The sequence below is a fragment of the Hyperoodon ampullatus genome (assembly GCF_949752795.1).
Source record: "Hyperoodon ampullatus genome assembly, chromosome: 7".
Classification (NCBI taxonomy): domain Eukaryota; kingdom Metazoa; phylum Chordata; class Mammalia; order Artiodactyla; family Ziphiidae; genus Hyperoodon; species Hyperoodon ampullatus.
In genome coordinates this window covers 50,213,690-50,234,195 of record NC_136920.1, presented here as the reverse complement: position 1 = coordinate 50,234,195, position 20,506 = coordinate 50,213,690, and the positions used below count along the sequence as shown (strand labels likewise).

General features: G+C 39.1%; 1 protein-coding gene across 2 annotated transcripts in view; it reads left to right on the top strand.

Moving 5' to 3' along the window:
- ANKRD42 (ankyrin repeat domain 42) overlaps window positions 1–20,506 on the top strand; it is a gene marked incomplete at its 5' end in the record, with an annotated part of 71,057 nt that overhangs the window by 9,217 nt on the left and 41,334 nt on the right. For both annotated transcript variants that reach the window (XM_079707377.1, XM_079707378.1), the window contains 4 exons: window positions 4,151–4,258; window positions 7,592–7,711; window positions 8,564–8,699; window positions 13,029–13,229. In XM_079707377.1, coding sequence (XP_079563503.1) covers window positions 4,151–4,258; window positions 7,592–7,711; window positions 8,564–8,699; window positions 13,029–13,229 — 565 coding nt within the window. The remainder of the gene's footprint in view (window positions 1–4,150; window positions 4,259–7,591; window positions 7,712–8,563; window positions 8,700–13,028; window positions 13,230–20,506) is intronic.

Sequence of the window (20,506 nt, the reverse complement as noted above, 5' to 3'; positions counted from 1 at the left end):
ATTTCTTAAGACTCATGGTACTTATGTTGGTAGTATAAAATGATCACTAAATTAACAGCTGGTGAAAACTGTGCTTTGTTAGACTTCATTTTTTTTCTCCTGTCAGATGAAATCAGCTTTTGAGCCCCTGTAGTAAACTTTTTTTTTTTTTTTTTTTGTTGCGGTATGTGGGCCTCTCACTGCTGTGGCCTCCCCCACCACGGAGCACAGGCTCTGGACACGCAGGCTCAGCGGCCACGGCTCACAGGCCCAGCCGCTCTGCAGCATGCGGGATCCTCCCAGACCGGGGCACGAACCTGCATCCTCCGCACCGGCAGGCGGACTCCCAACCACTGCACCACCAGGGAAGCCCCCCTGTAGTAAACTTTTATTTCAGATATACTTTGCACCTTCAGAATTTTCTTTTTTTTAAAAAAAATTCTCTCTTTATTTTCTATTTGATGAATCATTGTCATCATATTTTCGTTTAATTCATTAAACATAAATTTTTAAAAATTTATTTATTTGGCTGCGTTGGGTCTTCACTGCTGCGTGCGGGCTTTCTCTAGTTGCAGCGAGCGGGAGCTACTCTTTGTTGCAGTGCGCAGGCTTCTCATTGTGGTGGCTTCTCTTGTTGAGGAGCCCAGGCTCTAGGTGTGCGGGCTTCAGTAGTTGTGGCACGTGGGCTCAGTAGTTGTGGTGCACAGGCTTAGTTGCTCCACGGCATGTGGGATCTTCCTGGACTAGGGCTCCAACCGGTGCCGCCTGCATTGGCAGGGTTTTTTTTAACCACTGTGCTAACAGGGAAGTCCCAACATAAATTCTTTAAAAAATAATTTCTTTTAGTTCTCTAAAGCTATATGTAATAGCTGCTTTGAAGTCTTTCTGAGCGGAGCATCTGGGCCCTCTCAGAGATGGTTTCTTTTTTTTTTCTTTTTTTTCTTTTTGTCCACACCTCATGGCATGTGGGATCTTAGTTCCCTGACCAGGGATGGGTGTGCCCCCTGCATTGGAAGTGTGGAGTCTTAACCACTGGACCACCAGGGAAGCACCTCAGAGATGGTTTCTGTCGATTCCTTTTTTTTCCTGTGTATGTGTTATACATTCTTGTTTTCTTTGTATGTCTCATAATTTTTTAGTTTGGACATTTTGAAAACTGGACATTTTATTTTTATTTTTTGCAGTGCTTAGTATTTATTAGGTGCCTTGAGTTTTGGTATGTATTGACAAAGTATATTGTCTATTCCTCACAATAACTTTGATATTAGAATTCTTTTTTAAAAAATTTTTATTGAAGTATAGTTGATCTACAATGTTGTGTTAATTTCTGCTGTACAGCAAAGTGACTCAGTTATACATATATATCCTTTTTATTTAATATTTATTTATTTATTTATTCTAGGCTGCGTTGGGTCTTTGTTGCTGCGTACGGGCTTTCTCTGGTTGTGGCGAGTGGGGGCTATTCTTCGTTGCGGTGAGCGGGCTTCTCATTGTGGTGGCTTCTCTTTTTGCGGAGCATGGGCTCTAGGCATGGGGGCTTCAGTGGTTGTGGCACAGGGGCTTAGTTGCTCCACGGCATGTGGGATCTTCCCATACCAGGGATCGAACACTTGCCCCCTGCAGTGGGAGAGTGGTGTCCTAACCACTGGACTGCCAGGAAATTCCCCTCTTGTTTTTATTTTTAAGCCTGGCTTCATAGGGGTCACCCCTGGGTCAGCATAGCTTAGTGTTCAGCCAGTGATTAATCAGGGGTTGTGCCTAAAAACCTTGAGCCAGTAAGGAGTCCATCTTTTGCTGATAGATCTGGGTATGGTTTGGGGAATGTTTTCAAAGTCCAAGCGGTTTACAAGTCAGCCTGGCTTCCCCCCACCCCCCACCCCGCTGTGTTTTCAAGGCCTTATGTCTAGCCAAGAATGTCTAGCCAACTTGGGACCTCTTCAATCTTTCCTGAGTGTGAGTGACTTTGTATATGTACACAGCTTTTTATATCACAAGGGATAAGTGGAATCTTAGCAAGGCCCACTTTGGCTGTCTCATTTCTTGTATTTTTCTGTTAATTTTCTAGGTGGTTTTTAGTTTTGTTGTTTGCCCCAACAAGTATCATGACTTCAGGCTAGCTCTGATGTTGGCTTTCCTAAATTGTTGCCACTGAGGATTAGAATTGTTTTTGAAAATGTGCCTGGGCATGGACTTTTCAGTCCCTCCAGCAGGGCAATGGAGCTGTCCATCTGCGTAGAACTTACGCATCATGATGCTGGGGGTAAGGATCCTTGTAGTCCCAGGCTACTCTGCAACGGGCTCTCCCTGTTCTAACTGAGAATCAGTAGATTTTTCTTGAATAAATGCTCCTCATTTTGTTGTATGCCTTCCAGAGTCTTTAAATGGTTTTTTTTGGCTGCACCACGTAGCATGTGTGATCTTAGTTACCCAACCAGGGATCAAACCCGTGCCCCCTGCAGTGGAAGCTCGGAGGCCTAACCACTGGACCGCCAAGGAATTCCCTAAATGGTTGTTTTTGACAACTTTGTCTAGCTTTGTCGTTGCTTCTTGGGGAGGATTTACCAAGCTCCTCACTTAGCCATTTCTGAAGTCCTGCTGATTGGTCAGTTGATTTTTGACAAAGATGCAAAGGCAATCTAATGGAGAACAGATAGTATTTTTATTAAATGGTGCTGGCACAGTTGGACAGTCATACGTAAGAAAGTGAGCCTCAACTCATACTTGGTACCATATGTAAAAATGTACTGAAAGCAGATGATAAACAAGTGTAAAACTTAACCTTATAAAACTTCTAGAAGAAAACATAGGAGAAAATCTTTGCAAATCATAAATATGACTAAGAACTTGTAGCCAGAATATATGAGACTCTCACAATTCGATAGTAAGAAAACAACCCAATTAAAAATGGGCAAATGACTTCATTAGACACTTTCTCAAAGAGGACATGTGGATGGTAATGAGCACATGAAAAAAGTGTTCAACATCATTAGCCATTAGGGAAATGCAAATTAAAACCACAATTAGGTGTCACTACACACCGGTTAGTATGGCAAAACAAAAACAAAAACATAACCCAGAGAAATGATAATACCAAATATTGACAAGGATATGGAGCGACTAGAACTCTCATACACTGCTGGTAGAAATGTAAAATGGTACAGTCACTTTGGAAAACAGTTTGGCAGTTTCTTATAAAGTTAAACAACATATACTTACCTGTGTCCCAGAAATCTCACTTCTGCATATTTACCCCGGAGAGATAAATAACTTGTACATGAATGTTTACAGTGGTTTTATTCTCCAGTACCTGTACAGTGTTAGCATATAGTTGGTTCTCCATAAATATTTGTTGAGTAAATGAATGACTTACTGTGATTATTAGTGAGGTTCAACTCCACCCCTCCCCATATTTTATTGGACATTAATCTCCATGACAGGCAAATGATACCTAAATGATTAACCTGTTCAAAAAATGATATTGCAGTGACTGATGTGACAGTGTATCCCAATGATACAATCAATTCTTTTATAAAGAAAGAAACTTCTTTAAGGTAGAATCTACAAACTTGAACATATAAAGAGAGTAACACTATATGTGGCACAGACCTCCAGTACTGAATTATATTGAGACTTAAGTTAATTTAAAAAAATCTTAAATGAAGATGTATTTTACTCCCTCACTTTGTTTAATATGCCACTTATTTTCTTAGAAAGTATCATCAGAATTACAGTGTCTTCTCTGATACAGAAGTTTCTGGACCCATTTAAAGATCTATGGCAGAGATTGTAAATTGGCAGCCATTGAGTGAATTTGACCACAGATGTGTTTTGTTTGGCTTTCAGAGTATTGGTCAAACGTAAGATATGGACCAGCATTTCACTCACTGCAAAAACTGGCTGGGATTGAGTAGTAGTTCACCTTATGGACAAGGAATGTGGTCTCCAGTTTGCCACAGCTCCTACCACTCCATATTGTTTACCCAACAGTAAGGCCAAATGTGGGTTACCATATCATTGTGCTTGTGCTTTTGTTTTTCTTATACCTGGCCCCCTCATTCACTTATGATGCTTCTCAGGCTGTAGTATTTCATGATGATAGACTAACTTTAAAGATATAAAAATGTTAAAAATATCTGCTAACATGGTTAACATGGGTATTTTCTTAACGTAGTGTCTTCATTGGCTCCTCTGGCGTGGAGCTGATCTCTCACAAGCAACCGTGAGAGGTTGGACAGCAGCTCACATAGCTGCCATCAGGGGACAGGATGCTTGCATGCAGGTAATAATAACTTTGGTTACTTTTTAAAAAAATTCAGTAAGTTTAATTACTTTAGCATAGTTCTGTTGAGCTATTGCATTTATTCTAATAATTTGATCCCATAGACTTAGTAGTTCTATGTTCTAAACAAAAACTTACTGGTTTCCAGGACTCATATTTTGGTACCAACTGTCACTCAAACAGGTTGTATAAGATTGGAAATTATAGTATCTCTAAAGCAGTTGTCTATCTGTTTGGCTTGTTTTAAGGGATGTCATAGTCATGCCCAGATGATCTTCTTTATAGCTTGCCATGCCTAAAATTCCTCATTTAATGTATTTCCTGGCCAGAGTTACACATTAATATGTGGCAGGATCTAGTTTATTAGAGTAAATAGACTTAATCAATGTTGTGAAATGGACTGGAACTTCGAGGAATACAAAATCATATAAGCAAACAGTCCCTGCCTATAAGAAGCCTGAGATTCTATTGGGAATGACAGTAGCTTTACTCAGTGAGTTACAAAACAGTACAAATCACAGTCTCTGAGTAAGGTTCTCATGAAAAGTATAGATGAGAAGAACTGTAGAACTTAAGAGAAGATAGGGGAATCATAAATGGAGGAAATGAAACTTCAGCTAATCCTGAAAGAATGGGTCGATTTTAAAAAGATAAGTAGTGAAGAAGCATTGTAGGTAGGGACAGTGTCAGGAGCAAATAAAAATAATGATTTTAGGGCTTCCCTGGTGGCGCAGTGGTTGAGAGTCCGCCTGCCGATGCAGGGGACGCGGGTTCGTGCCCCGGTAAGGGAGGATCCCACATGCCGCGGAGCGGCTGGGCCCGTGGGCCATGGCCGCTGGGCCTGCGCGTCCGGAGCCTGTGCTCCGCAACGGGAGAGGCCACAACAGTGAGAGGCCCGTGTACTGCAAAAAAAAAAAAAAAAAAAAAAGATTTTAATTTATTGAACACTTTTTATGTGTCAATCACCATCTCCCATGCATCACTTCATTTAATACAATAATCTTATGAGTTTCCCTTCATGTAGATTAGGAAACAGATTCATAGAGTTAAGTTCGTTGCTTAATTTAGTGACAAAGCCAGAACCTAGACTTTGTCCCATTAACCTCTATGCTATAATTCTATGTGAAATCTTTTTTTTTTTTTTTTTTTTTTTTTTTTTTTTTTGTGGTACGCGGGCCTCTCACTGTTGTGGCCTCTCCCATTGCGGAGCACAGGCTCCGGATGCGCAGGCTCAGCAGCCATGGCTCACGGGCCCAGCCGCTCCGCGGCATATGGGATCCTCCCAGACCGGGGCACGAACCCGTATCCCCTGCATCGGCAGGCGGACTCTCAACCACTGCGCCACCAGGGAGGCCCTATGTGAAATCTTTGAATTGGAAAAATGAGGTATGTTCAAGGAATATACCATTATATGAGTTTGACTGAGTGTAGATGATTTGTTCTGAACTAAGTTTAGATAAAGCCAGATTTGTAAAATGTCTTAGGAATAGAATAAAGATTCATTTGTATAGGAAAGAGAATTTTATATGTATACTATACACATGTATATGTGTGTATATATATATATATGTATACACACACATACATACATACACACACATGCACATAGACATTAACAGGGGAATGTGGTAATGAAAACAATATTTCAGGAAATTATTCTAGCAAGATGTATCCAGGATTATGTAGGATGAAGAGAGAGTTTGGAAGCAAGATAATCAGAGACTTTTGGTATTATCACTAACCATAGAGGGTGAGATTAGTTGGTGGCAGTGGGAAACAAAGAAAATTATTTAAAACATCTTGCATAGCAGGCATTGGCAAAGTGTAGTGAGACTGTAAGGTTTTGAGTCAGAACGACAGATAATTATGGCACTGTAGATAGGGACATCTGAAAGGCAGGGGAGATTCGGGAGGAAGGATGTTGAGTTCAACTTTGGCCCATGTTAAGTTTAAGGTGCCTATAGGTCATTCGGGTGCAGAAGGACAGGGCAGTTGAAAAGGACACTGGTGACAAAGATTTCAGGAGTAATAAAGCTTAGAGAAGAGTACAAAGTACTGAGGATTGAATGTTGAAGAATGTTACTAGTAGGGATAGGAGGAAGCAGCGAAATGAGTAAGGAATTCAGAGGAGAAAGAGAGATAGAGAGCCAGGACCCATTAGCGCTGTGCAAGTGAAGGAAGAAGTTGAAGTCAGGCAGCGTATCACTTACAGAATAAAACTAAGGGGAATAGCACTTAAGGAAATGCCATTGAACTAGAGAACTCTCTATAGGGGGAGGTTGGCTATATTTCTATGCAGTGATAGGGACAGCACCCAATTTGCAGGTGGATTTGAAGTTGAGGCATTGAGGTATTTGAAAAGTAGGCAGTGAAAGGAAGGAGCAGATACAATAGTAACTTAAGGGGATATCAGGGTCAAATGAAGCTTTACTTGATGCTTTACTTCCTCTAAGCATTAGTTTAACCTACTCCCTCTCCCTTGATTGTCCTTCTGTTCCCCAAAGTGATCTCTTCATTCTTAGAGCTTTTGTGATGCTTTGGGGTACTATACAGTATAGTTGTTACTTACCAAAGACTGCTTTGTATAGTTGATTGTCTTTGTCTTTACATGTGTCCTAATTCCCTAAGTTGATATATCTTCATATTCTTTGTAGTGACATAATAAGCACTCAGTATATGGTTTGTGATGATTATTGACTAGTTTGTTAATGGGAGTCAGGCAAAATCATGGATATTGTTCTTCCTAAAACTCTTGGTAGGAATTATGACTAAGTAAACTTTTGCTGAGATGCTGGTAAATATAGGCTGGTTAAAGGAAAAAAAGTCTGAGGGAGATATATACAGAAACTGGGCCAATTGTAAATTCAGATGGAATCTCCTCAGATGCCGTTAGAATTTTGATTTGGAGCTTAGAACTGGTTACTTTAGTAATGAAATCCTTTTATTGTATTCAAAACCCAGTTAATAAAAGATTCTGCTTTTGAAATAGAGGAAGTTTAAATTTGAATTTTATTAGCTTAGCATTAAATTATTTAAGTTAGTGGTTGTTAATCTGTGCTCATGAAAAGTTTGTTTTATAAATTGTATGTACATGCTCAAACCAGAATGTGAAATCGGGTATACATGTCTCCTAGGCAATGTTAAAAAGGATCTCAAGCATTTTCTTAGGACTAGCTAAGAATTTCTCACATTTTGTGTGTAGCACACATGTGAGAACTTACATAATAGCTTAGCTATAGGTTAATAAATTCCTTGCCTTTAAATAATCTGCATCTGCATTTATGATTTAACATCTATATTCATATAAACTCATTCTTATTTCTCTACTTTCAGGCTCTTATAATTAATGGAGCCAATCTGGCAGCTCAAGATGATCGTGGATGCACTCCTTTACACCTTGCTACAACACACGGACATTCTTTCACTTTACAAATAATGCTCCGAAGTGGAGTGGTGAGGGATTCCTGTTAATAAGTGAGAATGTATAATGTTATAGACTATAGTCCATACAGTCCATATCATATGGATTAACATTTGGTAGTCTGGTTTTCTCTTCCTGACTTTGTAAATCCCTTATGTGACTTTGAGGAAGTAATTTGATCTCTCTCTTTAGCTTTTCTGTCTTTAAACATGGGAGCAATACTTTAGATAAATCATCAACAACAACAAAAAAAACAGCTTAGTGGTACAAAATATTTCAGAGGCTATGGATTCTTCATGTCAGGTCAGAGTTTAACAGGGAAGATTCTGAAGCTTCCAGACACATCTTAACCAGGGATTGTAAATCTTTCTGAATTGCTGTGTGTTTACCTCTTTCTTTCGTAACTCTTATTTCATACATTAATTTAGAAAGTGATTTATATCTCCAGAAATTTCATTTATTGTGATATTTATTTTTAATATTACCCAGTGGCTGTAAAAAATAACTTCTTATAAGAGTTAAATATTTTTTCATTAACTCTTTGATTATGCTCCCAAGGATAAGATTTGATCATTTGAATCCATCTCTTTCATTTTATTGGTCAGGAACTTGTGACCAGTAAAATGACTAGTTAAGTTCCTTTTTAGAAAGGATTTTTATGTGGCTAGTTATGTTCTTTTTTAAAAGACTTTATAATTTCATTTGTATATTATTAGCTCATATGTTCAAATCAGTGGTTGCAGTAAATATTTCTATGATATTTAGTGTTTGCCTTATAGTTTTAAGAACAGCCTCCAATTCTCATTTGCAGAATTAAGCTGCTAGACTTAGTGTTTCCCCTACAAAACGTTAAAAAACTGAGTCCTTGTGAATGTTACCTCTAGGATCCTAGTGTGACTGATAAGAGAGAGTGGAAACCTGTGCATTATGCAGCTTTTCATGGGCGGCTTGGCTGTTTGCAACTTCTCATTAAATGGGGATGTAGCATAGAAGATGTGGACTACAATGGAAACCTTCCAGGTATTCGCAAAAGCAAATATTTTGTTTTTCTATTAATGTAAACTTTAACAATGTTTGATCATGTTTAAGAAATTTGAACTGTCGTCATTCTAATATTTCCTAACAAAACTAAAGTAGTAAATATGTTGACATGAACATTTTTTATCTTATATTATGTCTATGTTATGTACTCATCATGTGACTGATTTTTTTTCTGGAACCATATTAGCAAAAGAGAAATATCCAAAATTAAACTTGGATTTACTCTTCCCACCAGCTGTTTCCCTCATCTACTCTCTAGTGTTATTGTTTTTTAACTTCATATGTCTCTTCCCCACAGACTACTTAAAAAAGGAATAGTACAGATAGTGGACACTAGTGTATTTGAGTTAATTTGCTAATTGCAGTTGTCTAGCCTGTGGTCAACTAGCCAGTTGAGACCTATACTCTTAAGTACCCTGTCTTCTTCTAAGAGGTGCTGTAGAAGTTCAGAAGAGAGTTAGCCCACAGTGAGATTGGTTACTGAAACAAGACTTGAACTATGTCTTAAAGGAATCTTAAGTAGCAAACAAATGAAGGGGAAGTCCAGGCAAAATAATCACTTTGATTATTAAAAACTCCCTAGATCCCAGTGGATCTCTGATTCCTTAGCTTGGCATGCTGGGCCTTCATAATTTGGCTCTGACCTTCCTCCCTGCCCTCATCTTCCATCCCTTGACACTGCTATCTTGGATCATTTTGCTTCTTTCCGAAGGACATCCTTTAATGTTCATTTAGTGAAGGTTTGTTGGTATGAACTCTCTCAATTTTTGTGTATCTGGAAGTAACTATTTTTACTCTCAGTCTTTTTAAAAAAAATTTTATATTTGACATATAACATACATACAGAAAAACGCCCAATTCAAATGCACAGCTCACTAAATTTTCACAAGTGAACACTTCTCTGTGACCATCAGCTAAATCAAGAAACAGGGTAGTCTGCTTCGTGTCCTCTTTCTAGTTACTGCCAACTTCCAAAGTTAATCACTACCTTGACTTCCAAAATAAAAATTAGTATTGTTTTTTTTCCGAACTCCATGGAATAAAATAATACACTGGTGTCCTTTTGTGTGTGACTTCTTTTGACTTTCCAAAGTGGTTGTTATCAATTTATACACCCACAAGCAGTGTTTAAGGCTTTCAGTTACTCCACTTTCTCATCAGCACTTGACACTATCAGTTTTTTTAGTTTTAGTCATTCTTTTGAGTGTATAGTAATATCTGATTGTGGTTTTAATTTGAATTTTCCCTGATGACTAGAGATGTAGAACATCATTTCATATGATTAATGGCTGTTTAGTTATTTTCTTCTGTGAAATACCAGTTTGAAGCTTCTGCATTTTTTTTTTTCTTGCTATATGCGGGCCTCTCACTGTTGTGGCCTCTCCCGTTGCGGAGCGCAGGCTCTGGACACTCAGGCTCAGCGGCTATGGCTCATGGGCCCAGCCGCTCCGCGACATGTGGGATCCTCCCAGACCGGGGCACAAACCCGTGTCCCCTGCATCGGCAGGCGGACTCTCAACCACTGCGCCACCAGGGAAGCCCTGCATTTTTTTTTTTTTTAATTGAGTTGTTCCTCTTTTTTTCTAATTGATTTGTAGGGGTTCTTTATATATTCTAGCCACAAGCTCTTTGTCACTTACATGTGTTGCAAATATCTTTTCCATTTAAGTATCTTTTCCATTCTATTGTCTTGCCTTTTCATTCTTTTAAGATATCTTTTGATGAATAGAAGTTTTCATTTTACTGTAGTCCAGTTTAATAAGCTCTTCCTTTATGATTAGTACTTTCTGAATCCTGTTAAAAAAAAGTAAGGAAAGACTTTTTTTAACAGGATTCAGAAAGTCTTCATTTCATGAAGACACTCTTTTATATTACCTTCTAGGAATTTTATTATCTTACTTTCACATTTCTACCTGGAATTGACTTTTCTTTAATACAAGGTAGGGGGGAATTTCATTTTTATTTAGTTCTTTATTGAATTTGCCTGATCACTTTGTTAGTCTCTTGTTGCCCGCACATTGAAAAAAAATTCAACTTATATTTCCTTAAACATTTATAATTATTTTATAACCATGTGTAGTGTATATATATATATATATATATATATATATATATATATATATATAGTTTTTTTTTTTCGGTATGCAGGCCTCTCACTGTTGTGGCCTCTCCCGTTGCGGAGCACAGGCTCCGGACGCGCAGGCTCAGCGGCCATGGCTCACGGGCCCAGCCGCTCCGCGGCATGTGGGATCTTCCTGGACCGGGGCATGAACCTGCGTCCCCCGCATTGGCAGGCAGACTCCCAACCACTGCGCCACCAGGGAAGCCCCATGTGTAGTATATTTTTTAATAGTATAAGGTAGAGGTTAAGAATGTGGCCTCAGGACTAGACTGCTTGTATTCAGACCTCTCTGTTAAAAATTATTAATTCAAAATTTATTAAGCATCTGTGTGTCAGTCCCTAGGTGCTGGGGATATCACTGCAAATAAAACAGACAAAAGTCTCTGCCTTTGTGTGTGGTGAGGGGGGAGACAGACAATAATAAAAATGAATGAACAGAATATATATTATATTAAATAGGGATATATGTTTGGATTAAATAGCAAAGGGGAGTAGAGTGTTACAGGGGATGAAGTTTGAAATAGGGTAGTCAGGGAAGCCTTCACTGAAGAGGTGACAGTTGGGTGAAGACTTGGAGTTGAGGGAGCAAGTCTTGATATCCTGGGGGAAGAACATTTTAGGAAGATGTAACAGCAATGTGTAAAGCTCCTGAGGCAGGGTTGTGCCTTGCGTATTTGAGTAACAGCAAGTCAGTGTTGTTGGAACAGAAGTGAGGGGGTGATAGATGATGAGGTCAGAGAGGTAACAAGAGCCATTGAAGGATTTTGAGCGTGGGAGTGACATGATCTATGTTTAAAACCATCATTTTGGCTATTGTGTTTATAATACTAGATTGTAGTGAGGGTGTGGGCGTGAGCAGTTAGGAGCTTGATGCAATAATTTAGGTTACTGTTTGGTTGGACTAGATAGTGAGAAGTAATTGGGGTCTGTGTATCTTTTACAGATAGAGCCAGTAAGATTTGCTGATTGATTAGATGTGGGGAGTGACAGAAATGGGAGTCAAGGATGGCTCCAGGGTTTTTGGCCTGACCTTCATGGAAAGGAGAGCATTTCCATTAACTGAAATGGGGAAAGCTGTGTAAGGAATATGTATGCAAAAAGGATAAGGAGTTCAATTTTTGACCTGTTAAGTTTGAAATGCCTATGATACATTTCATGTATATGATGAGTAAGCAGTTAGAGGAGTCTGAACTTTCTGGGGGAGTTTTTTAGTGGAAGGTTCAGCTGAGAAAGTGTACAGTGGCATGTGCCAACTACTTATCTTGTGGACATTATTACTTAATTGATTCTCCTGAGTTTTACTGGTGACTTGGGCACTGCCCTACTTCTCCAGAGCCAAGATTTGTATACAATTTGGAGTCTTTCCCAAATAGTCACTTCTCAAGAGGTGTAAAGGCTCTCTTGTTTTTGTAATCATTGCCTCTAAGCTTGTAATACCCCAGAACCATTCCTGTTTTTTGCAGCTTTTGGGTTATGGCTGTCCCTCAATCTGATTCATTATATTGATATTTTCTTTCAGGGATTCCTTAACATTTCTTGTCTGTTCGTGGTGTTCTTGTCTGTTTTTCTTGTCCTTCATGGCTTTAAAAAATATCTTTCTATTATTTTCAATAATTTAAGAGAAGAAATGGTGAGATAGTGTGTGTGCTTAGTCTGCAGTTTTGATCTAGTCTTCTTGTTTATAATAAAAATAATGTTTATGAAAAAGTGACAAAATACATAGTGATAAAAATAACATCACCCCTATTTGCATAGTGACTATTTTGGTTTATTTCTTCCACTTTTTTCTGAAATATTAAGATAAATTTATCTATCTAGCACCTATATTACACAGAAGGCATTTTTTTCATATAATTATAAGCTGCACAGTTCGGATTTCACTTTCCAAGAAAATTTTCTGAGACCTGCTTTTTGGTGACCCTCACTTGGCCTCTCTGCATTCACAGTAAGTGTAGCTATTCAACCATTTAATCTACTGTTGTGGCTGGACTAGAAGGCTGACTGAGTAAGGACATGTAAGCTGGAAAAATGGTCTGTTATCCTAGCATCCAGAGTACACCCCTGTTATATAGGATAGGGATAGTTGTCTCCCTAGGAGGATTAGAGTTAATGTGTTGTTTCTTTTTTCAAGATATTTTATTGTCAATTTAAAATTAAATTATTATTATTTTTTCTCTCACCTATAGTTCACTTAGCAGCCATGGAAGGCCACCTTCACTGTTTTAAATTCCTACTCAGTAGAATGAACAGTGCCTCCCAAGCTTTGAAAGCCTTCAATGATAATGGAGAAAATGTATTGGACCTAGCCCAGAGGTTCTTTAAGCAGAACATTTTACAGTTTATCCAGGGGGCTGAGTATGAAAGAAATGATCCAAAAGATAAAGAAAGTAAGTAATAAACCTGAAGTGTTTTAGCATTTAATAAGTAGAATAAATGGAGGAGGAAAAGAAAGGAGTTATAAGACAAATGTTATATTAAAATATGTTATGTATCATTGTCTACACATTCATCCAGATTCTCTTCTTTATATGAAATATTTTAAGCAGAAATATAGAGAGATTAATGTAATATAATGAACACTTCTTTTTTTTAACATCTTTATTGGAGTATCATTGCTTTACAATGGTGTGTTAGTTTCTGCATTATAACAAATTGAATCAGCTATACATATACATATATCCCCATATCCCCTCCCTTTTGCGTCTCCCTCCCACCCTCCCTATCCCACCCCTCTAGGTGGACACAAAGCACCGAGCTGATCTCCCTGTGCTATGCGGCTGATTCCCACTAGCTATCTGTTTTACATTTGGTAGTGTATATATGTCCATGCCACTCTCTCACTTCGTCCCAGCTTACCCTTCCCTCTCCCCGTGTCGTCAAGGCCATTCTCTATGTCTGCGTCTTTATACCTGTCCTGCCACCTTCAGGATTCTTCAGAACCATATTTTTTTTTTTAAATTACATATATATGTGTTAGCATATGCTATTGGTTTTTCTCTTTCTGACTTACTTCACTCTGTATGACAGTCTCTAGGTCCATCCACCTCACTACAAATAACTCAATTTCATTTCTTTTTATGGCTGAGTAATATTCCATTGTATATATGTGCCACATCTTCTTTATCCATTCATCTGTCGATGGACACTTCGGTTGCTTCCATGTCCTGGCTATTGTAAATAGTGCTGCAATGAACATTGTGGTACATGACACATTTTGAATTATGGTTTTCTCAGGGTATATGCCCAGTAGTGGGATTGCTGGGTCATATGGTAGTTCTATTTTTAGTTTTTTAAGGAACCTCCGTACTGTTCTCCATAGTGGCTATATCAATTTACATTCCCACCAACAGTGAAAGAGGGTTCCCTTTTCTCCACACCCTCTCCAGCATTTATTGTTTGTAGATTTCTTGATGATGGCCATTCTGAGTGGTGTGAGGTGACACCTCATTGTAGTTTTGATTTGCATTTCTCTAACGATTAATGATGTTGAGCACTCTTTCATGTGTTTGTTGGCAATCTGTATATCTTCTTTGGAGAAATGTCTATTTAGGTCTTCTGCCCATTTTTGGATTGGGTTGTTTGTTTTTCTGTTATTGAGCTTCATGAGCTGCTTGTAAATCTTGGAGATGAATCCTTTGTCAGTTGCTTCATTTGCAAATATTTTCTCCCATTCTGAGGGTTGTCTTTTGTCTTGTTTATGGTTTCCTTTGCTGTGCAAAAGCTTTTAAGTTTCATTAGGTCCCATTTGTTTAGTTTTGTTTTTATTTCCATTTCCTTAGGAGGTGGGTCAAAAAGGATCTTGCTGTGATTTACGTCATAGAGTATTCTGCCTATGTTTTCCTCTAAGAGTTTTATAGTATCTGGCCTTATATTTAGGTCTTTAATCCATTTTGAGTTTATTTTTGTGTATGGTGTTAGGGAGTGTTCTAATATCATTCTTTTGCATGTAGCTGTCGAGTTTTCCCAGCACCACTTATTGAAGAGGCTGTCTTTCGCCATTGTATATTCTTGCCGCCTTTATCAAAGATAAGGTGACCATATGTGTGTGGGTTTACCTCTGGGCTTTCTATCTTGTTCCACTGATATATATTTTTCTTTTTGGGCCAGTACCATGCTGTCTTGATTACTGTAGCTTTGTAGTATAGTCTGAAGTCCGGGAACCTGATTCCTTCAGCTCCATTTTTCTTTCTCAAGATTGCTTTGGCTCTTCGGGGTCTGTTGTGTTTCCATACATATTGTGAAATTTTTTGTTCTAGTTCTGTGAAAAATGCCATTGGTAGTTTGATAGGGATTGCATTGAATCTGTAGATTGCTTTGGGTAGTATAGTCATTTGACAGTGTTGATTCTTCCAATCCAAGAACATGGTATATCTCTCCATATGTTTGTATCGTCTTTGATTTCTTTCATCAGTGTCTTATAGTTTTCTGCATACAGGTCTTTTATCTCGTTAGGTAGGTTTATTCCTAGGTATTTCATTCTTTTTGTTGTAGTGGTAAATGGGAGTGTTTCCTTAATTTCTCTTTCAGATTTTTTGTCGTTAGTGTATAGGAATGCAAGAGATTTTTGTGCTTTAATTTTGTATCCTGCTACTTTATCAAATTCATTGAGTAGCTTTAGTAGTTTTCTGGTAGCATCTTTAGGATTCTCTATGTATAGTATCATGTCATCTGCAAACAGTGACGGTTTTACTTCTTTTCCGATTTGGATTCCTTTTATTTCTTTTTCTACTCTGATTGCTGTGGTTAAAACTTCCAAAACTATGTTGAATAATAGTGGTGAGAGTGGGCAACCTTGTCTTGTTCCTGATCTTAGTGGAAATGGTTTCAGTTTTTCGCCATTGAGGACGATGTTGCCTGTGGGTTTGTCATATATGGCCTTTATTATTTTGAGGTAAGTTCTGTCTCTGCCTACTTTCTGGAGGGTTTTTATCATAAATCAGTGTTGAATTTTGTCGAAAGCTTTCTCTGCATCTATTGAGATGATCATATGGTTTATATCCTTCAGTTTGTTAATATGGTGTATCACATAGATTGATTTGCGTAGATTGAAGAATCCTGGCATTCCTGGGGTAAACCCCACTTGATCATGGTGTATGATCCTCTTAATGTGTTGTTGGATTCTGTTGGCTAGTATTTTGTTGAGGATTTTTGCATCTATGTTCATCAGTGATATTGGCCTGTAGTTTTCTTTCTTTGTGACATCTTTGTCTGGTTTTGGTATCAAGGTGATGGTGGTCTCATAGAATGAGTTTGGGAGTGTTCCTCCCTCTGGTATATTTTGGAAGAGTCTGAGAAGGATAGGTGTTAGCTCTTCTCTAAATGTTTGATAGAATTCGCCTGTGAAACCATCTGGTCCTGGGCTATTGTTTGTTGGAAGATTTTTTTTTGTTTTTTTTTGCAGTACACAGGCCTCTCACTGTTGTGGCTTCTCCCGTTGTGGACCACAGGCTCCAGACACAAGCTCGGTGGCCATGGCTCATGGGCCTAGCCGCTCCGCGGCATGTGGGATCTTCCCGGACTGGGACACGAACCCATGTCCCCTGCATCGGCAGGCGGACTCTCAACCACTGCCCCCCAGGGAAGCCCTGTTGGAAGATTTTTTTATCACAGTTTCGATTTTAGTGCTTATGATTGGTCTGTTTATATTTTCTATTTCTTCCTGGTTCAGTGTCAGACGGTTGTGCTTTTCTAAGAATTTGTCCATTTCTTCCAGGTTGTCCATTTTATTGGCATATAGTTGCTTGTAGTAATCTCTCATGGTCCTTTGTATTTCTGCAGTGTCAGTTGTTATTTCTCCTTTTTCATTTCTAATTATATTGATTTGAGTCTTCTCCCTTTTTTTCTTGATGTGTCTGGCTAATGGTTTATCTATTTTGTTTATCTTCTCAAAGAACCAGCTTTTAATTTTATTGATCTTTGCTATTGTTTCCTTCATTTCTTTTTCATTTATTTCTGATCTGATCTTTATGATTTCTTTCCTTCTGCTAACTGTGGGGTTTTTTTGTTCTTCTTTCTCTAATTGCTTTAGGTGTAAGGTTAGGTTGTTTATTTGAGATGTTTCTTGTTTCTTGAGGTAGGATTGTATTGCATAAACTTCCCTCTTAGAACTGCTTTTGCTACATCCCATAGGTTTTGGGTCGTCGTGTTTTCATTGTCATGTGTTTCTGGGTGTTTTTTGATTTCCTCTTTGACTTCTTCAGTGATCTCTTCGTTTTTAAGTAGTGTATTGTTTAGCCTCTATGTGTTTGTATTTTTTACAGACTTTTTCCTGTAATTGATATCTAGTCTCATAGCATTGTGGTTGGAAAAGATACTTGTTACAATTTCCATTTTTTTTTATTTACCAAGGCTTGATTTTTGACCCAAGATATGATCTATCCTGGAGAATGTGCCATGAGCACTTGAGAAGAAAGTGTATTCTGTTGTTTTTGGATGGAATATCCTATAAATATCAATTAAGTCCATCTTGTTTAATGTATCATTTAAAGCTTTGTTTCCTTATTTATTTTCATTTTGGATGATCTGTCCATTGGTGAAAGTGGGGTGTTAAAATCCCCTATTATGATTGTGTTACTGTCAGTAGTTTCCCCTCTTATGGCTGGTAGCATTTCCCTTATGTATTGAGGTGCTTCTATGTTGGGTGCATAAATATTTACAGTTATATCTTCTTCTTGGATTGATTCCTTGATCATTATGAAGTGTCCTTCTTTGTCTCTTGTAATAGTCTTTATTTTAAAGTCTATTTTGTCTGATATGAGAGTTGCTACTCCAGCTTTCTTTTGATTTCTATTTGCATGGAATTTCTTTTTTCCATCCCCTCACTTTCAGTCTGTATGTTTCCCTAGGTCTGAAGCGGGTCTCTTGTAGACAGCATATATATGGGTCTTGTTTTTGTATCCATTCAGCCAGTGTATGTCTTTTGGTTGGAGCATTTAATCCATTTACATTTATGGCAGTTATTGATATGTATGTTCCTGTTACCATTTTCTTAATTGTTTTGGGTTTGTTTTGCAAGTCTTTTCCTTCTCTTGTGTTTCCTGCCTAGAGAAGTTCCTTTAGCATTTGTTGTAAAGCTGGTTTGGTGGTACTGAATTCTCTTAGATTTTGCTTGTCTGTAAAGGTTTTAATTTCTCCGTTGAATCTGAATGAGATCCTTGCTGGGTATTTTTCCCTTTCATCACTTCAAGTATGTCCTGCCACTCCCTTCTGGCTTGCAGAGTTTCTGCTGAAAGATCAGCTGTTAACCTTCTGGGGATTCCCTTGTATGTTATTTGTTGCTTTTCCCTTGCTGCTTTTAATATTTTTTCTTTGTATATAATTTCTGATAGTTTGATTAATATGTGTCTTGGCATGTTTCTCCTTGGATTTATCCTGTATGGGACTCCCTGCTCTTCCTGGACTTCATTCACTATTTCCTTTCCCATATTAGGGAAGTTTTCAACTATACAGCTGTAATCTCCTTACATATTTTCTCAGCCCCTTTTTTTCTCTTCTTCTTCTGGGACCCCTGTAATTCGAATGTTGATGCGTTTAATGTTGTCCCAGAGGTCTCTGAGACTGTCCTCAATTCTTTTCATTCTTTTTTCTTTATTCTGCTCTGTGGTAGTTATTTCCACTATTTTATCTTCCAGGTCACTTATCTGTTCTTCTGCCTCAGTTATTCTGCTATTGATTCCTTCTAGAGTATTTTTAATTTCATTTATTGTGTTGTTCATCATTGTTTGTTTGCTCTTTAGTTCTTCTAGGTCCTTGTTAAACCTTTCTTATATTTTCTCCATTCTATTTCCAAGATTTTGGATCCTCTTTACTATCATTACTCTGAATTCTTTTTCAGGTAGACTGCCTATTTCCTCTTCATTTGTTTGGTCTGGTGGGTTTTTACCTTGCTCCTTCATCTGCTGCATATTTCTCTGTCTTCTCCCTTTGCTTAACTTACTGTGTTTGGGGTCTCCTTTTCACAGGCTGCAGGTTCGTAGTTCCTGTTGTTTTTGGTGTCTGCCCCCAGTGGGTGAGGTTGGTTCAGTGGGTTTTGTAGGCTTCCTGGTGGAGGGGTCTGGTGCCTGTGTTCTGGTGGGTCGGACTGGATCTTGTCTTTCTGGTGGGCAGGACCGCTTCTGGTGGTGTGTTTTGGGGTGTCTGTGAACTTATTATGATTTTAGGCAGCCTCTCTGCTAATGGGTGGGGTTGTATTCCTGTCTTGCTAGTTTTTTGGCATAAGGTGTCCACCACTGTAGCTTGCTGGTTGTTGAGTGGAGCTGGGTCTGAGCGTTGAGCTGGAGATCTCTGGGAGAGCTTTTGCTGTTTGATATTACTTGGGGCCGGGAGGTCTCTGGTGGACCAATGTCCTGAACTCGGCTCTCCCACCTCAGAGGCTCAGGCCTGACACCCGGCCGGAGCACCAAGACCCGGTCAGCCACACAGCTCAGAAGAAAAGGGAGAAAAAAAAAGAAAAGTAAATAAATAAATAAGTTTATTAAAATAAAATATAAAATATTATTAATAATAAAAAATTGAAAAATAATAAATAAAAAAGAAAGGAAGAAAGAAAGAGAGCAACCAAACCAAAAAACAAATCCACCAATGATAAGAAGCGCTAAAAGCTATACAAACAAACCAGAAAAAAGGGACAAATGGCAGAAGCAAAGCTATACAGACAAAATCAGATGAAGAAGCATATACATACACACAAAAAGAGAAAAAGGAAAAATAAAATATATAAATTAAAAAAAAGAGAGCAACCAAATCAATAAACAAATCTACCAATAATAATAAGCTCTAAATACTAAATTAAGATAAACACAAAACCAGAAAGAAATTAGTTGCAGAAAGCACACCCCAAGTTTACAGTTGCTCCCAAAGTCCACTCAATTTTGGGCTAATTCGTTGTTTATTCAGGTATTCCACAGATGCAGGGTACATCAAGTTGATTGTGGAGATTTAATCCGCTGCTTCTGAGGCTGCTGGGAGAAATTTCACTTTCTCTTCTTTGTTGGCACAGCTCCTGGGGTTCAGCTTTGGATTTGGCTCTGCCTCTGCGTGTAGGTTGCCCGAGGGCATCTGTTCCCCACCCAGACAGGAGGGGGTTAAAGGTGCCACTGATTAGGGGGCTCTGGCTCACTCAGGCCAGGGAGTGGGAGGGGAATGCAGGGTGAGTCTGCTGAGGCAGAGGCCGGCGTGACGTTGCAACAGCCTGAGGCGTGCCGTGTGTTCTCCCAGGGAAGCTGTCCCTGGATCAGAGGACCCTGGCAGTAGCGGGCTGCACAGGCTCCCGGGAGGGAAGTTGTGGATAGTGACCTGTGCTTGCACACAGGCTTCTTGGTGGCTGCAGCAGCAGCCTTAGCGTTTCATGCCCATCTCTGGTGTCCGCTCTGATAGGCACGGCTTGCACCCGTCTCTGGAGCTCGTTTTGGTGGTGCTCTGAATCCCCTCTCCTCGCGCACCCCGAAACAATGGTCTCTTGCCTCTTAGGCAGTTCCAGACTTTCTCCCGGACTCCCTCCCGGCTAGCTGTGGCGCACTAGCCCCCTTCAGGCTGTGTTCACGCAGCCAACCCCAGTCCTCTCCCTGGGATCCGACCGAAACCCGATCCTCAGCTCCCAGCCCCCACCCTCCCCGGCGGGTGAGCAGACAAGCCTCTCTGGCTGTTGAGTGCTGGTCAGCACCGA